This window comes from Haemaphysalis longicornis, unplaced genomic scaffold (genome assembly GCF_048455015.1).
Source record: "Haemaphysalis longicornis isolate Haplotype H1 unplaced genomic scaffold, Haemaphysalis longicornis Haplotype H1 scaffold_5, whole genome shotgun sequence".
NCBI lineage: Eukaryota > Metazoa > Arthropoda > Arachnida > Ixodida > Ixodidae > Haemaphysalis > Haemaphysalis longicornis.
The window spans coordinates 72,079,552-72,097,754 of NW_027526385.1; the positions used below are offsets into that span (position 1 = coordinate 72,079,552).

An 18,203-nucleotide genomic window follows, 5' to 3' on the forward strand; every position below is an offset into this window, starting at 1 on the left:
ATTAAGAAGAAGAAATGAACGTGGGCAGGGCATGTAATGCGAAGGCAAGATAACCGCTGGTCATTAAGGGTAACAGAGTGGATCCCTAGAGAAGGCAAGCGTTGCAGGGGGCGGCAGAAAGTTAGATGGGCAGATGAGATCAAGAAGTTTGCGGGGATAAATTGGTCACAGTTGGCACAGGACCGAGGTAATTGGAGAATAATGGGAGAGGCCTTTTCCCTGCAGTGGGCGTAGATAGGCTGGTGATGATGATGAAAGAGAAATCTACATTTTTAATCTTTTATATTTGTCATATTGCCCTGAATAAGAGGTAGCACAGCTACGGCGGTGGCGAAGACCCGCCAAAAAGCACGCCTTTGCTGCCGTAACGTTTCTTTTAGCAAAATCGAAAATCAGGGTAATAAAACAAACAGTTTTCTCGGTGGGTCGACTGCCGTAACTGACCCCGTTCCGTTCACCTGTTAAAAAGAAGGCACTTGTTTAATAATGCAGCACTTGTTTAAACAAGGAAACAAAGTCTGAACACACCTCGTTTCCCAAGATGTGTCAGCTTTTCCCGCCGCCCTCCACTCCCGGTAGCATCTCAGCTGCTGCCCAGCGGCCGCCCCGGCATGCAACACCCCGAAGTGCTTTTTTTTTAAAGCGAAAGCTTTATCAGTGGGACCGATGGCGTTCTGTCACAAAACTCACGCATTTCCCCGTAGACCAGTTGGTCGACCGAAAAGCCCTGATAAGAGCTCTGGACACACGGCGCGGGCGTGAACAGGAGCGTCCATTGTGTCAAAACGGTTACTTGAAAATCGCGAAAAAGGAAACGGTTGCAGATAAGACTATACACGCATCTACCATGAAGAAGGAGTACAATAGTGTATTCACACTAAACTTTTTTACACCCTTTTTGGCCTCAAAGGGTGTAAAAATCTTGTCCCATGGCTAACACCCTTAAAAGGTGTTTTGCAAGAAAAGGGTGTACAGATAAAAAAGGGTGTTGAGCCTCACTCTCAAAGGGTGTTGATCAACACCTTTTTCTTCCCATAAAAAGGGTGTAGAGCTAGAAAAAGGGTGTTGAGATTCTAGAAAAAAGGTGTAAAGGCCTCCCAACACCCTTTTTACACTTATGCTACACCATTTTTGGCTAAAAGGGTGTAAAAAAGTTTAGTGTGTTTATGTCATAAGTGACGCATCGGTATACATTAGGTCCTTCGTATAGAAGCCTGTACTATATTGCGCGAAAGAACGCCGCATGGGTTTGTTCTTCGCTTGCGATTCTGACCTTTGGATGTTTGACGATCGATTAGACGCACTTTTAGCTTTCCCCTTCTCTCAACTTCCTTTTGGAGAAGGGTGGTAATTTCTTTCAACCATAAACGTGGGTCTAAACTTAAAACTGTTAAAGCAGTGTAGGACAATACACCCCACCCTGAACGATGATTAGTTATTGTGGGGATGAAATTTAACGTTTACAGGTTTAACCTTCGACTCGAGTTAATTGAAACACTTAGGCGCACTTGATTTCCCTGAACGGTCGCAGCGCCGCATAAGAAGAGGGTATGCAAGAAAAACACCTTTTGTCAACGTTTGGTGAGATGACGTCATCACGCGATACAACGAGGGAGCCATTATAAATAAATAAATAAATAAATCAGTTAGTAAGTCAATCAGTCAATAAATCAATCAATCAATCAACCAATCAATCAACCACTCGGGAAATAATAATTCCAGCGATCTAAAACGAACTCAAAAATTTTCGTACGGGCGTTCGCATCGCAGTCTGCAACTCCTTTCTAACAAGCCGCACCGTACTTTCTCTCCATTTAGCTTATCCCACCTGTAAGCACCCAGTAACGACAGGAATGGTACCACCCACACGGCGTTTGAACACGAAATAACGCTTTCCTACGCAGCTTCCCAAAGAACCAACCTTACAAAGGGGGGAGATATTCTGCTCCAGTTTCCAGGCAACAACCACATTCTCTAGTAGAAATAAGTTGACTGTGAAAGAAACACGAGAAGATGAAAGCGTTGAAGGAACGAGGGTGAAATGAACCGCGGGCTCATGCGTGGGAAGGAGCTGCCTGCTTGCATTTCGTGTTAGCGATACTGTGCGCTTTGTCCATCTCTCCTCTGCGTGTATTTTTTTTTTTTGCGCTATTCCGTAATGATTACAACACTGTGAGCATAGAATGTAGGAGCGGTGCGGTTGAGGAGGAGCCTCCGTGGGAGGCTGTGAAAGGTTAATTTGTAGCAAACGTCGGCTGTTGTCGACAGATATCTCTGTCCCCGCCGGGCGCTTCTAAACATACCGTATTTACTCGCATAATGATCGCACTCGCGTAATCATCGCACCCCTGAAATTCGTCGTCAAAATATGACTTTTTTTCATTTCCCGCGTAATGATCGCACCCTGAACTTGCCGCAGCCATATGTCGTATGTGTGCCAAGTCTACACGACGATGGTCGTGCTTACGTTAGTTTCCTCCTCTTTCAAAGCGGACATGGCTACGTTATTGCCGCGGGCTTGATGATATTAGCGATATCGACAAGCGTGAGTTCATTATTTGTGCGGAAGAAACTCACTAAATTCACATAATGTACTCGCAAAACATATGAAAAAACGCGCTCGGCTGGCAGTGTCGGCAGCCGTGTCTCGATGTCCCGCCCTGCGACAGCAGCAGCCACTTATTGGTCGACCTGTTCTCAACTTACAGCAGACTCGTTCCGGCGCGTTCCGTAATTCCGTAATTCCGGCGCGTTCCGCAATGAAAACACTGCATTTTGCATCACTCGGTCTCATTCGGTGGTCAGTGGAGTTTTTATTATATTTTTATTTGTTATGTTTACTATGTTCGTGAGACTAATCGTAAACATTCTGACCTGCAACTTGCGTTTTCTGCGCTGAAACTTTTTCCCGAAAAATTTACCTCGAGTAATGATCGCACCCCTAACTTTGCACCATATTTTTGGGAAAAAAGAGCGCTATCATTACGCGAGTATATACGGTATTCTTGCATCCTATCTAGTTAGAATAGAAACGTGACTTTTTCTCTGTCAGCGGAAACCCATTTTTTTAAAGGGAAAGCTCTTAAAGCGAAAGCTTTCTTATTAAGACCGATGGAATCCTGTCAGAAAACTAATGCACTTCCCCATACACCGGTTGGTCGACAGAAGAGCTGTGATGAGATCTCTGGATACGTTGCGCGTGCGTGAAACCACCGGGATTCCGTTGGGACAAAACGGTTGCTTGGAAATCACGAAAAGGGAACAGTTCTAGATAAGACAACACACGCATCTATCGTGAAAGAGTACAACAGTATAAGTCCATCTCATAAACCACTTATCGGTATACATTTAGATCGTTCGTATATACGCGCCTCAAATTTCAAATTTCAAATTTATTCAGAAAAGTACAAGAGTGTATTAACATTGGGGGAATTTACGGGAGGAGGTCCCAAGGTTTCAGAACCGCAGGCGGGACCTCCTATGCTAGATGTTTTGGGGATAACAAGTTGTGAGCACAATACAACCAGTATGTATTGCATACGTTATACAAATATTATAAAACATCGTGTAAGAATGGCATATTAAAGAAAATACAACACATTGTGGAAGAAACAGGAAAATTGTAATCAATTTACAACCGAACAAGCAGGGAAAGATGTCAGACAAGAAAAATATTTTAGGAGTAACTGGTGAGTAGCTAAGAACATTTTCAATTTTCTTTTAAAGGGTTGAAGCGAGATAACTATTTTTATTTCCAGTGGTACGTCATTTCAAAAAGAAACAGCAGAAAAAAGTAGTCTAAATTTGCCATAATTAGTTCTTACCTTGGGCAATGACAAGTTCTGACGGGATGAAAATCTAGTCAAATTAGGGTTGGTTAACATGCGGCGAAGGAAAATGTCAAGATCTAGGAGGCTATGCAGCACTTCAAAAACAGAACTCCAACGCTATACAAATACATCTTTGGCAAAGGTAAAATATTAATTTGAGTAAAGATAGGAAGAAATGGTGACATTTTTTGGGAAAACGTTATTATACGCATTGCTTGTTTTTGAAGTATTTCTAATGGTGAAAGTTGATTTTTATACGATCGACCCCACGATGTGATGCAGTAGTTCAAGTGGTTATGAATAAATGCATAATATAAATCCAACAGAGTTTTCGTACTGAAGTACAGCCTAGCTCTAAGAAGCGCTCGAATGCCAAATGATATCTTTTTGCAAATGGAAGAGATACGGCATTGGAACCTCAGGTGAGTGTCAAGAATAACACCTAAAAAGGGTGTTTGGTTCCGCAGTAGAATGGGACTGTGACCTATATGGAGGCAAGGATTTATTTGCAACTTTTTATTTGGGGAGTGAAATACCATTGGGGACGATTTGAACGAGTTACTAGATAGTTTGTTATTAGCACACCAAGATTAAAGGCAACATAAGTCATTTTGAAAATCAGAAATTAATATCTCTGCATCAGGATTGTCTGAAAAGATGGTGGTATCGTCGGCGTATAGAATGCATTTCGAGCGCGTGAGGCACTACGGTAAATCATTTACATAAGGAATAAAAGCGGCCCTACAACAGAGCCTTGGGGGACACCTTTCCTGTTAAAAGCAGAGGAAGAAAAAGTGCCATCGACGCAAACAATTTGCTGCCTATCTGACAAGAAGCTTTTCAACAGTTGAAGGGGCAGTCCAGCTATTCCGTATAACTGAAGTTTAGTGAAGAGGATATCGTGATCAATACTGTCGAAACTTATAGTGCTACTTATAGTGCATGAAAAATGGTCGCGTGAGTTCGTTCTTCGTTTGCGATTTTGTCTTTGAAGGTTTGAAGATCAATTGGACGCAATTTTAGCGACAGTTTTGATGCCCTTTTGGCGCAGTTTTGATGTCGGAGAGCTTTCGTGCTTCTGTCAACTTTCTTTAGTAGGGGTGGTAAAGTTATTTAAGAGACATCAAATTATTTGCATATATAAAGCGTACCACGTTGTATCGCCCTAAACGGCCCAAACACTGCTCTCGTCGATTTGCTATAACTGATTTTGATTACAGTGGTCATAAAATCTTTCTCGATCAAAACAATGGATAGTCAGTATATTTTACTACTCATCACCCGTCAGAAAAGAGGGCCTTGTTTATGATAATAATTCGTTATATAACTTGTGTTTTTAAAAAACAGTCGTAAGAGCGGATTCTTCGGGCTGTAAAAAATTGGCTTCGTTATAAGCGTCACTCCATTAAATGCGAACATTAACCGCTTTATTGACACTGTAGTGGGTACAACGAAATATTTCAACTAAAGCGGTATTTTTAAAAAAAGCGGTTAGATTTAAACGGGAGTTAACGATATCATTGCTGCTTGTGTGTGTACAGGTGCCGTCATAAGTAATTGGAACAAGAATTTGTGAATATCACAAAATATTTGTCTTACTGGCTTTATTACAGCCATTACCGGTTTACAGGGAGCTTTTTCTAGTACGGAGGACTCCTTTAAACGCACACCGATGCAGATAGCCAGTTTCCAGAAGAAGAAAGCCCTGCAAATTTACGAGACCGTCTTCTAATTACTTTCGACGGCATATCTACGTACGTACGGACATATTTTAGGGGCGAAGCCCCGTAGGTGCCGGGAAACTCGTTTAGGCCTCGCGCTAGAACGTCACGCGTACTATAAAAACACTGGCACACTCGTTTACGTCCGGCGCTGGCACGCTTCCTAACGCGTACTGAAAAAACACCGGGACGCTCGTTTACGCCTCACGCAAGAGAGCTTCTTGCTTCAAAGACAAGAGACTTTTACAGCAAAGCTGTATACCGCTACCTCCAAACGGTTTCATCTCCATTGGCAAACCACCAAGGCGCCAAGAATACTTATACATTGCATGCTTCGCCCCTCCCCAGGTTTCACATTAGTGGAGATGGCCCGGGCTTTTTTCTTGGAGCGCGCGGCATACAATTCACTCTTTGATAAGAACATCACGCCCTGGAGTGTCTGTTGCAGTAGTCTGCAGGTCACTGAGTCTGCCGCTTTGCATTAAAAATGAATCCCGTGCGAAAACTCCGCTCCCCGAGACCTAACGCTTACAAAGTGCACCGGTGAGCGAAAATAGTTCAGCTTTTTGCCCTAAAATTTAAAGGGGCCGTGCAACCAAAGTGTCACTTGGCTCGATTTGAACGAACTAGCCATTAGTAACCCCTTCAGCTGCATTCAAGCCGCCAAAGACGGTTTTCTACAGAAAAAAAAACCACGAAAAATAGGAAAACGTTTCAAACTTCGCGCCGCAGTGACGTAATATGGGTAGGAGCGGGGTGATATAAGCAAGCACTACAACGTAGTTATCAGCGTGTTAGCTGCATGTTAGGATTTAAGCGATACGTTCAAACGGACCGTTCAAAACGGACTACAATCGCCCACACATTTCTCGGTGGTGGCGCTGGGCGGCTGCCGCCAATCGCACCAACAAGATTCTGTGACGTCATAGAGACGTCACTGGTATTGGCTGGGGTATCAGCACTGCTTTGTCTGATTTTTTTAATATCCCCATTATTTCATTTTAAATTTGAGATATAACAGGAATTATTGTTGTCGGGACAAAGCAGTCTTTTTATTGAAACAAAGTTTTATTTTGTCTTCATTGCCGCTTTAAATGCGTTTCACACTGAACTCGCAACGCAGGATTGTATACAAAGCGCCACCAGTGACGTTGTGAGGAATATATGTACTGCGAGCATCAATTACGCGTCTTGCATATAAGAAAATCACAACAGGAATACCGCCAAAAGCTAACAACAATTCCAGTCGTACGGCCCAAAAAACTTTGTTGGGACAACAGAAGTCAGGTTGTTACGACAAGTCTATCTGTTACGACGCACATTGCTGTTGTAACAACCAAGTCAATTTTTCTCGACGACAAACATTCCTGCAGACACAACAGAACTGCCATTTACGCTACTGTTCATAATGCGCAATAACATGCAAATTGTTTGCAACTACTGATGGAGCATCAGGATCACGACAAGACAGGAATTCAGCACGACTGAACATCGAAATCAGGACAGGAATACGACACACGACAGAACACCAGACTCCCGACACGACAAAAATACGACAGGATGACAGTACGGTACGCGAAATAACGACAAACTAAAGAAATTGTTCTTCACGGCCGTGTTTTTCGACTGGGAAAGGCTTGACTTCTTGAGAATTGTGATGTTCGATATACTTGGATAAGGTAGTACTTACCTGCGTAAGCCGGAGTAAGACTGTCGAGTACGTGCTTTCGTAGGCTCTTGAATACGCATTTAGACGTCTGCAGAAAGAAAAACAAAAACATTTGAGGAGGGAATAACCAAGTCCTATACTGTCAAAATGTTTTGACAAACGCATGCGTTAAGTATGTTGATTTCTTCCTCGTTTTTCTTTTTTGGATACAACTTTTAAATTTTCAAAACTTGCCTTCAGCGTCCAAACACGTTCATCCCATCAGTATTCTAAAGCGTCATCCGGAACAAATTGTTGGGTAATAGATAAAATACCAGGCCATCTCCACTAACGTGAAACCTGATTGATTGATTGTAGGGTTTAACGCGCCGACGCAACGCAGACGATGAGGCGCGCCGTAGTGGAGGGCTCCGGATTAATTTTGACCACCTGGGGATCTTTATCGTGCGCCGAAATCTCGTACACACGGGCGTTTTTGCTTTTCGCCTCCCTAACGTGAAACCTGATGAGGGGCAAAACATGCAGTGTGTGAGTGTATTCTTGGCGCCTTGGCATTTTTTCAAATAGAGATGAAACCAATTGGGGGGTACAGGTATAAAGATTTGCTGTAAAAGTCTCTTGTCTTTGAAGCACGAAGCTCCCTAGCGCGAAGCGTAAACGAGTGCCACGGTGTTTTTTTAGTACGCCTTACGAAGCGCTTCATCGCAAGGCGTAAACGAGTGCCCCGGTGTTTTTCTAGAACGCGTTACCTATATAGCTCGAGCCGTAAACGAGTTTTCCGGTATTTTAGAACCGTAACTACATGAGACGAACGACGATTACGATGACGACGATGACGACAGGAGACGCCAACAGCCCCAGCCTCTTTGGGGCTTCGCCCCTAAAAGCAACCTGTCAATGCACTTTAAATTTGGGTGTTTCGACCTTGCATGTTGCAAGGGGCTTGTACTCAGCTTTCAAACGCATTTGCTTCCTTTCAGCGATTTCTTCAGAAAAGCGTGAGCGCTTTCCCAAGTTAAAAAAGCAAATAACGAGCTCCTCGGCACACATTGTAAAGACTGTGGTTGCTACTTGACTTTTCTAGATCCTTCGTTTTTCCTAAAAGTAACAACCAATTCACATGCGAGTTCGTTGAAGCCAACGAGATTAATTGCCACAAAGCAACGTGCGCCAGCTGGCCTTCAGTGCTGCTAACAAAGAAACTGCATATTTATACGGTAATAGTACTTGAATAACAGTGATATCTAAAAACGTATGTGTAATTCTCCGCTCTTCTCTTTGCCTCCTTTGTTGCAAAAGAATGTTACTTTCCTTCGTGCAATAAATGACAGTTGCTAGTCCCCTCCTTACCCGGTTTGCGACTTGTCTGAATTTTTTTTTGCGTTGTCCCAAAAATAATTTACCAGATCTCCCAAACTATATATATTTTAGATTTAGTGCGTTATTTATCAGCACTAAACTATTAGTCAGGTTAAACTATAAATCGCATTTTAGGTGCAGTGTCGACCCCAGAGACTTGACTCTGCGGGCACGTATTGTATTTTAAAGACGATAGCCTTTCTTGGGCTGCTTAAACGCGAAACTTTTTGTCTGTCTGTATGCCTGTCTCATTGTATATCCCTAATACTTGTACCAGATGTTTCAATAGACAAAACACTTCCAAACTAATAAGCATGTTGGAAATGTTCCTACTTGTAGAGATTGTTGAGAAAACAGAATATTTTAGGCATATTTGAGGCAGAAAATCAATACATACGTAATATTTGCAGTGTTCCTTTAATTAAACCTAGATGTATGCTTGACTCTTGCCATAGCACATAAAAATACGCCTTGAAAAAAAAATGCTTTGACCTCAAAGTACAAAAACGTCTTGCGGCGCCCCCCTCGTGTCGGCATTCAAATATGTCTAACAGTAACAAAAGGTTCACGTATATGGCGCGCGAGCAGTGAAACGCGGCAAATTTGAATTGACCTTAGAAAACCTCTACGTTGTTTATCGTGGTAGGAGGGAGACGGGAGTGAAAGAACATGAGAGGGGAATAGGGAAGAGAAGAGAGGCATTTTCGTGGCAGGGGCGCCAGACGACTATCGTCTTTCAACGACATTTTCAGCAAAGTGAGCACATATACAGGGCCAATTTTTATGGCAGATCAAACGAACAGCTCTGCAGGTGACATTTGTTTGTGTGGTATCAGAGCGAGATAATGCGTACATTTTGCACGTCCTCTCCGTAGGTGTCCAGGATTCCGCGGAAGCGTTTGGCATGCTCGGGCAACCGGCGGATGGTGTCGCTGTACATCGCGTTGGCCACGAACCCAGAGACGAGCAACGCCCTGAAAATTGATGGGTACTTCATTTTCGCGATAGCAAAGAAACACTACGCGTTGAAAACAATATTTTCACCGAGAAATACAAAAAGGGCTCGCGCGTCGGTCATGTACACAAGTAAGATACGCCTCTCCATTCGGAATAAGGAGGAACGGACTAGCGTAGATCGATTTCAGGATAGGTTTTAGCAAGCGACTGCTACTGCGAAAGCATCATTTACGACCTTTGTACACAATCATCAGCAGCAGCTGCTTGTGTCCGCTTCGGGGTAAAGACCTCTACCATAAACTTTCAACCACCCCAGTCTTGCGTCGTTTATGTCTATTATTTTCCTCTAAATATTTTTTGATGCATTTATCTTTTAATTATGATAGTCTTTTTGGCTACTTTAGCTCAAAGCATTTGATCTGTCTGTCTGTCTGTCTGTCTGTCTGTCTGTCTGTCTGTCTGTCTGTCTGTCTGTCTGTCTGTCTGTCTGTCTGTCTGTCTGTCTGTCTGTCTGTCTGTCTGTCAATTCAGGCGCCCGTCCAAGAGGCACCAACTACCGACTACCAACTTTCGGACTACTCAATCTTGTAGCACACTTCGCACTTTTCAACACTGTTAAGCAAAGAGAAAACATTAAGGATTTTTGACGTAAAACAAATACCTAAGGGATACTAGCAGTGTTCTGTCATTTAACTATAGACGTAGGATTTAATTTTGCGATAACAAATAAAAAACGTGTTAAAAAGAATGATTTAATTAAAAATGAAGCGTTAGCACTCGAGCCCCAGCTCGACGCGGCCCCCCAAGCCCAACAGTAACAAAATATCAAAGATCCCAACAGATGGCGCGTGAGCAGCGGGAAATTTGAATATAATTGGACAAACCTCCATCACCTTTATCATTGCGGGAGAGAGACACGTGGGGAAGAGCGTGAAAGGTGGGTGGGGGAAGGAGGACAGGGTTTAACGTGAGGACGGCAGAAGACTATTGTCTTCCTGCGACACTTCCAGTCACGCGAGCCGATACGCGGCTATTTTTTTCTTACCCTGAGACATGCTTTCAGGTTGAAATTATCCTAGCTACCTTGCGTCTTTGTAAGATTGTGGATCGATGCAAGGTATGTGCCTAAGGAACCTTCTGTTTACAGGGGTGTCATCAACTTTTTTGTGCTGATGCTGAAAACTCCAGTTTGGCTTTCGTTCTGCTTTACCGTGTATCCGTTTTCATAAAGTTGGCTTTTCCTCAGTACGACCCTTCTTGCAGAGAAGTGTCCTTCACAGGACTTAGCTTCTTCACGCATGCGTGACGTAAACCCATGTGCTCTGCCACCAACAGTTACCGCTGTACAATTGTTCCCAACGAAGCTTTTTGCGTCAGGTTCTGACTGAGATTTCGAGCGTCTATCGGGTTGCGTCGATAAAGAATCGGCCGCACTCACTCCAGAGATAGTGTAACACGCTCTGTATCTCTGTCTACTATACGTATAGTCGAAGTTTGTAATAACGTGGTACCGGGACGGCAAAGTAGTTCGTAATAAGCGATATTCGTTGTAACAGTAGAGGTAAAAATCGTCTATAACAAATCGTCAATCTGGCTCGCGCAAAAGTACGCGAGTAAAAAAATGCATTTTAAGGCTTCAAACCCATTCTAAACGAGGTACCTCTTACCTTTCTCCTTCTTTCATTGAAGGCTCAATGAACCGGAACATGAATACGTGAAATTACAACAGAACAAAGTTCCCTTCAAAAAACAGGCCTGCGTCTTTATTGATTTGATGAAGGATGTGATCTTCCTCGGGTGGCTACTCATAGCCCTGCGCAGGATGAAGTTTTCAATGGTGTCCACTAACCAAAGGACCTTTATACTTCTGAATTTTTGCACTACGGATGGTTTTTCCAAGTAGCTTCTCAGCCTCCTGATAAAATACTCGTGATATCCGATATCGTTCACCGCTCTCACGGTTTCTCTTTCGTTATAAAAGAATAAGTGTCATTGAAATAAAGCATGACCAACCAAAGTGTGTATCTAGTTCGCTATAACCGATAATTCGCTATATCACTGTTAGTTATAACAAGGTTCAACTGTATGCTGAAAAACACACTGAAATTCGCCGCTAAGACAACTCTGTCGTTAAGCCGCGTTTCATCTACTTTTCGTAATTAGTTGCGGAGTACACGTTTCTAAACGTATCAGAATTCCCCTTTGCCGAAAGCATGGCCGTTCACGGTGGAGAAGCATGGTTACACAAAATAGCTGCAACTCTTATTTTATTGAAACTATATCCAGACAAATTATATGTCAATTAGCTAATAAGACGACTCTATCATTGCGCGGGCTTTTATTTACTTCTCATAATTTGTTTACAGTGAAGTTCTAAACGATCAATTATTCCCGTTTGCTGTCAATGCCTGGCCGTCTACAAAGGGAGTATGTTTACAGGGAGCGGCTGTAACTGTTGCTTTATCGAAAACTATTCAATAACAAATTATTTAATAATTACTTTGGATTCTAAGGAAATATGTGAATCTGTCTTTCTTCGATCAATACACTCAGTCATCATGCATAAATCGCGATAGTCATCCACCAAAACAGTTGCGCTGGACTTCTATCTTCCCAGTAGTGGAAGGGCACTAATTTATTCGCATTTAAGATGTCCTAAGTTACAAACCCCCCACCTTCTACTTCCCCTTCCCCCACTTGACGTAGAGTCTTCCTGCCACAATAAAGGCTACCTCCTCCTCCTCCTCCTCCTTAATCCCAGACATGCTTTCGAGTTCCAATTCTTCTAGATAGCTCGCTTCTGTTTTAGAACGGCAATTCCCTCTAGGACGAATGCCTTTTTTTCCGGGATCGCCTTTTTTGTGTAAAGATGCTGAAACTCGAGTTTGGCCTACATTCAGATGCCCGATGCATCGTCCTTTGTAAAGTTGGCTTTTCCTGAGCACTACACAACATGCAGTGAAGTACCCTTTGCAGGCACGTCTTTCTTGGGAATGCGCGAGGCAAAAGCCGTGTAATGTTCCATGAACAGCTACCGCTGTAACCCCTTTGAGCAATATAAGTGCAACGGGGGCATACACCAACCCTAGAATGACTAGGAGGGCCACAAGCAATGCGCTGAGCGTGGCCAGGCGCACGGGGTCCGGCTCCCTGGGGGCCACGTCGCGTAGCGATATGCGCGAACGCCAAAGCACCAATATGCCTCCCGGGATCATGTTGAACAGCGCCACCAGCATCGCCACCACCGTCAGCTGAGGAAAGGAGGCCAGCACCTGCGCAGTCGGCGCGGGGCCGCAGTGTGTTGCGAGCGACGGCCAAAGTTCTGCTGCTCGAGGCTAAGAAGTGAAGCACTGCCTATTATGTGGACCAGACCACTGATTAATGATCAGCGCTATTCTGTGCATCGATCATTCTTTGAGCTACTGCTAAATGGTCTCCGCTCATCAGCTTGAAGCTACGGCTTATGTTTGAGCCTCAGTATTTCATACGTCTTTTAAAGACGTTCTTGAGCCATTAAACGCAGAAATTGTGGTCGGTCTGTCTGTCTGTGGCTCGATTCAGCCACCCGGCCAATGTGAAATCGTATTTGCGCAATAGTCTTATATACCCACAGCCAAATTCAAACGTCTAAGTCAGATGTCAGTGTTCATACTTGTCAACATTGTTGAACAAGAACAATACATTACGCAAATATAAGGCAGCAAATCAATACATGTGATATTTGCAGTGTTTCTTTATTAAAATTTATGGATGCTCGGTTTTTGCCATAGCAAATTAAATACAGCATCAAGGGCAGAAAATCGCCGCCTGCTAATGGCAGCGCCACCTCCTGGTGGCATTTAAGAAATCGACCGGCGATATCAACGAAAGGTTCCACTGGGTGGGATCCACGTTCTGCTTGGAACGCTTGTGGAGTAAGCCAACATGGTTCTGCAAACGTTGTAGCGAATTCACGCGCGTCTCCGCCGTACGGCAGCACTAGCATCGAGGCACCCGACTCGGAACAGTGGAACGCGGTAAATTTAAACTAACTTGAGCAAACTTCTAGCGTGTTATCACGGGCGGAACGCGACTGGAGAGGAACAGTATGAGAGGTGAGCGGGAAACAGAAGGAAGGCATTTACTTGGCAGGGGCGCCAGTCGACTATCTTCTTTTGGCGACATTTGCCACGAAAGGAGCAGATACGCGGCCATTTTTTAACAGAGGAGCTGTTCAAGCTTTCTTCTGCACATGCCGATTGTTAACAGAAAATTCCGCTCGGAGATTTGGACAGGGTAAAAATACTAGGCCAAGAAGTGTGAGGAAAAGTGGAGAAGAGGCAAGGTTCCCACGAGCAAGTGTGAGGACTGTGCGCTTAAAAAACCCTTCCCATGGTCAGAATCTAACCCGTGCCCCTTGAGCTATGAACCCGGTGTCTATCCGATTGCGCTATCATCTTTTTTTGTGTTACCATTTCTACAAAACACACGTCAGGTTAAGGATAGATCAAAAACCGTCTGTCATGATTTAGCTGACGAAAAATCTTAAAATAAACATACAAAATGCACAGCTCTTCAAACACTGGTGGTCATTGGTGGTCAGGGTCTTGTAGCGTGTGAACTTAACACAGAACGGTTATACTTTGCATACTCTGCATAATTTGTGCAGAGTACTTGAAGGCATGGCGTACTGCCATCCTCGACCTCCAAATGACGTGCGGCCTGCACACTGCCATCGCTTTGTACACATAGAAATCGTGTAGCCTGTGGTGAAACGGTCAGGCCTTTCTTTAAAATTCTTTGCAACACATCCTAGAAAAAAAATTGCGTCCCAGCACTCTGTGAACACATGTTCAACTATTAGTGGTTTCCCACATAACGTGCAATTTCTTAACCAAGAAACAAACAAGCCCTTCCTTCTCCGTTCATGTTTTAACAGGGAACTGCGCGCGCGCACATGCACGCTCGTACACGAACGTACACGCACGCACGCACGCGCACGCACCCACACCAACAATCTCAACGGAATGCGTGCGAGCAGTGCGAAGGCGGCAAATTAGAACTGAATTGAGAAAACCTCCATTGTATTCGTTGTGGGGGCGAGAAAAGGGCGAAGGGCATGAGGAATTGGAGGGGGGAAGAGAGAGGAGAGGGTGTTACGCAGAAAGGATGAGAAAGACTATCGTCTTTCGGCGACGTTTGCAGCGAAGCAAGCCGCTACGCGGCCTTTTTTTTACGTAAATGCGGTGCAGCTAGTGTGGCTCGCTCTACAATCAAGGCGACTGTTGCAGCGCATTGCTTACGCATCGACAAGACCCATTCTATTTGAAACTCGGTTGCTGTATCGGCAAGATCGTTCCGAAGATAACCGGGGGAAATCCAGGTGACTCTCTCTCTCTAGTCCCCTTCCGTATACTATTTTTGTTCCAATAAAGCGCGTTTACATGAATGCGGCAGTAGCGTATCGCATTGGTTCGTCGTATCGGGCAAATGCGACGCGTTTGCGTTTACATGCATGCGCATTGAAGACTAGCGCCGCCCTGTGTCGTATCTGGGAGTTGTGGGGTCGCATTTCCGGCGTTACCAGTTTCCGGTAACCGGCAAGTTGCTTGTGTTCGTTTTGGCATCTATCGCGGCTGAAGTGAAACCTGCGGCTCGTTCCCCGATTCACCCGACCTGAGCTACATTCATGCATTCTGCGCGTCGTTCGCAAGAAATGGATACAGCAGGCAATCGCAAAGCGTTTACTTGGCCTCGGAAACGTTCCCCGCACACGCCGGCCGCGCCTGCCTGCACGGCCCACAAAGCGGCTCGAACCGGCGGGACCACGGTAGCAACAACTTGTCGCCGCTCTTCCAAATCAACCTGATCGCGAAAAAAAAGTTCCACGTGCGAGAAAGTAGATGCTAGTGTGGTGAAAAATTGTGCTAGGGATTGCTATCAGCGGTGATTTTAAAAGCGGCGATCAGATATCTGCCGCGATGCCGGCCGCGGAGGTTCGAGACCAGGCACCGCGGTGCGCCGTGGGGCGGAAAGATGGCGCTACCTGCGCAGAAGAATCGAGACAGGCCATGGCAGATGTCTTGGTCACCGTTCGCTCAAACGGCAATTATCGCGGAAATAAAGTTGCACATACGAAAAGGGGGATGGTAGTGTGGTGAAACGTTTTGTTAAGGATCGTCATCCGCAGTTGTACAGACCGCGGCGATTAGACATCCCCAACAATGCTAAGCCTAAAGTTCCCAACACCCAAGCCGAGCCGCGAAATGCAATGCGACTGCCGACACATGCGTTCGAGAAGTCGCATTTGCGTTCTCGATATACCCTGGTTTAGCGCATCGGATGCGGCGCGTCCCCAAGCGAATTGCCCTGTTACATGCGATGCGATGCGGTATAGTAATGCGACAAATCAAATGCGATACGCTGCTGTCGCATCCATGTAAACGCGCTTATAACGTCTCTCTCTCCCTCTCTCCCTCCTCTCTCTCCCTCCTCTCTCTCTCTCTCTCTCTCTCTCTATCTCTCTCCTCTCTCTCTCTCTTTCTCTCCCTCTCTCTCTCTCTCGGAGCTTGCGATAGTTTGGTAATGTTATAAGCAAATGGAATATCTTTCACCGATGTAAGCAAGCAAGCCCCAGGGTTACGCCGTCGAGCTCATCATGCGGGCACAGCATACCGCCCCGTCCCCTCCCCAGCGCATACTTGCGGAGAGCGCTGGCTCGCGCCGCCACAGCGAACCGCCCTACCCTCTCAGTTTCGCGACACTCTCCTCCTTTGCTTTCTTTCATCGTTCGCTTTTTAATTCACTCGTCCGTACAGCCATCGTTCCCTCGGTTACGCCGACAGCCGGCTCAGCCCACAGACGGGCGCCAAGGGCAGCGCCCTAAACAACGCCGAGGGTCTAGAGCAGCTCGCTCCCTACCGCACAACCAGCTACCCACAAGCTTAGCCGGATATATATAGCTACAAAACATGCATGTTTTTATCCAATGGGGGCGTATTTATTAAAATCCAAACGGGGTGACCTTTATCAGAGTGCACAACAAATGCGGTGTGGAGGAACAACGCTGGCGAGAAAGATATAAAAACAACGTACAAGCAACGCCGAACGTCTAGAGCAGTTCGTTCCTGACTACGTAACCAGCTACCCACCGTTTTAAAGATAATCACAAAACATGCTTTTTTTTTTATCTGCACGGGCGATTTTTAACCGAGTGCAAGAAAAAGAAAGTAACTACCACGACGGAACAGAAGTTCTCGGTTCACATAGATTAAAATGGGGACCTCCGGGTTTCTCGATCAACAGGCTGCCGGCTGTCACGCCCGTCGGAATAACTCAACCCGTTTGTATGCTGATGAAGCTCGTTCATATGCTGATCGCATGCAAAATCTCTCGCAAAGGTCGGGTATAGTAGAAGCACAGTCAGCAGTTATGTCAGCGACCTCGGTTTGGCGACCCCAATTTTTGCGAGGCGGGGTAAAAAAAAAAACTGAAGAAGTCTCCAATTATAAACGGCTGCGTGTACGAGATTTCCACACGCGGTGAGGATCCAGGTTCAAGCGTTTATGTTTCAATTTTGTGGGTGCTGAAAAGAATAGGGGAACGGTGGGAAGCCAGTGGAACGCCGGTTGACATTCTAGGTCAGATCTGTACGTAGACAAAAGGCCCGCCACAGGTGGTGCCCCCAAGAGGCGACCCATGACCTCATCGCAACACCTTGCTCTTTGTAAATCATGTATTGTAGGACCTCTTGCCACATCCCAGTATCAAGGGGCGCTCTTCGTCTTTGAAAGGTTAACTGACAACATACTCTGTGAAACGACATTGAAGAAATCCCTCCACCAGCTGCTGCCGTCTACGGGTGAATGCTGTGGTACTCTCCGTGTGTCATCTTGCGTCAACAAGATGACAGAGATCACAGCTGCTGGAAACTGAGAGTTAGTTATTGGGACCAAGGAAGTTTCCCCATTCATTCGTGCTTCTGTGGTGCGAATAGCACAACGAGTCGCCACGGCGGCGTTCAATCTTACAGCGTCCAAAAGATCGCGGCACGATGTAACATTTTAAATTCAGCAGCATTTATAGTATACTCAAGAATGAAGCCCGTGTGTCCGTCCCGAACGCGCGATGTGTCCCAACTTCACCCATTAGTAAAATGATATTAACAGAAACCCGTAGCACCTTGATATTTTAATACTAGTTCGCCGTTACTGCCCCTTAAAACTGTCTAACTAGCAGTGCACTGGTGTGTAAGATGAAAGCCGACTTCAGAACGGGTTGATTAACATTCCGTAAAGATGCATGGGTTCTTGCGAATGCGTTTACTAAAAGGCACAGACCTCCATAATTTGACACTCGATTCTTTATGATCCCCTAAAAAAATATCTTCCCAAAAAAGCATTTGTGTACTGCATTGAAGCCGAACTAATAGGGGTCGAGTGTATGGCGATTCTTAGGTATACATGCCTTCTTATGGCAGTATTTTATAAAGGGCGCTAAGGCCTACACATATTAATACCAAACTCCTTATATTGCCCCTAAAAAGCTTCCTCCCATGACTACATTCTTGCGTGGTAGTGAATGTTACTTTAAAGGTGCAAGGTGTGTTGCATCGTTGCTTCCGCGTTTATCTCATAATTTCCACCTCGAAGTTCCCGCATTTTTTTTTTTTTTTCTGCAGTGGTGCAC

The 18,203-nt window shown here is 45.0% G+C and overlaps 1 protein-coding gene across 1 annotated transcript in view; it reads right to left on the reverse strand.

The window, feature by feature from the left end:
- Nucleotides 1-18,203, reverse strand: part of LOC144139762 (uncharacterized) — a 116,150-nt gene that overhangs the window by 84,037 nt on the left and 13,910 nt on the right. Inside the window, exons 4-6 of the mRNA XM_077672025.1 lie at nucleotides 12,621-12,808; nucleotides 9,433-9,553; nucleotides 7,242-7,308 (exon numbers count right to left, since the gene is read on the reverse strand). Coding sequence (XP_077528151.1) covers nucleotides 7,242-7,308; nucleotides 9,433-9,553; nucleotides 12,621-12,808 — 376 coding nt within the window. The remainder of the gene's footprint in view (nucleotides 1-7,241; nucleotides 7,309-9,432; nucleotides 9,554-12,620; nucleotides 12,809-18,203) is intronic.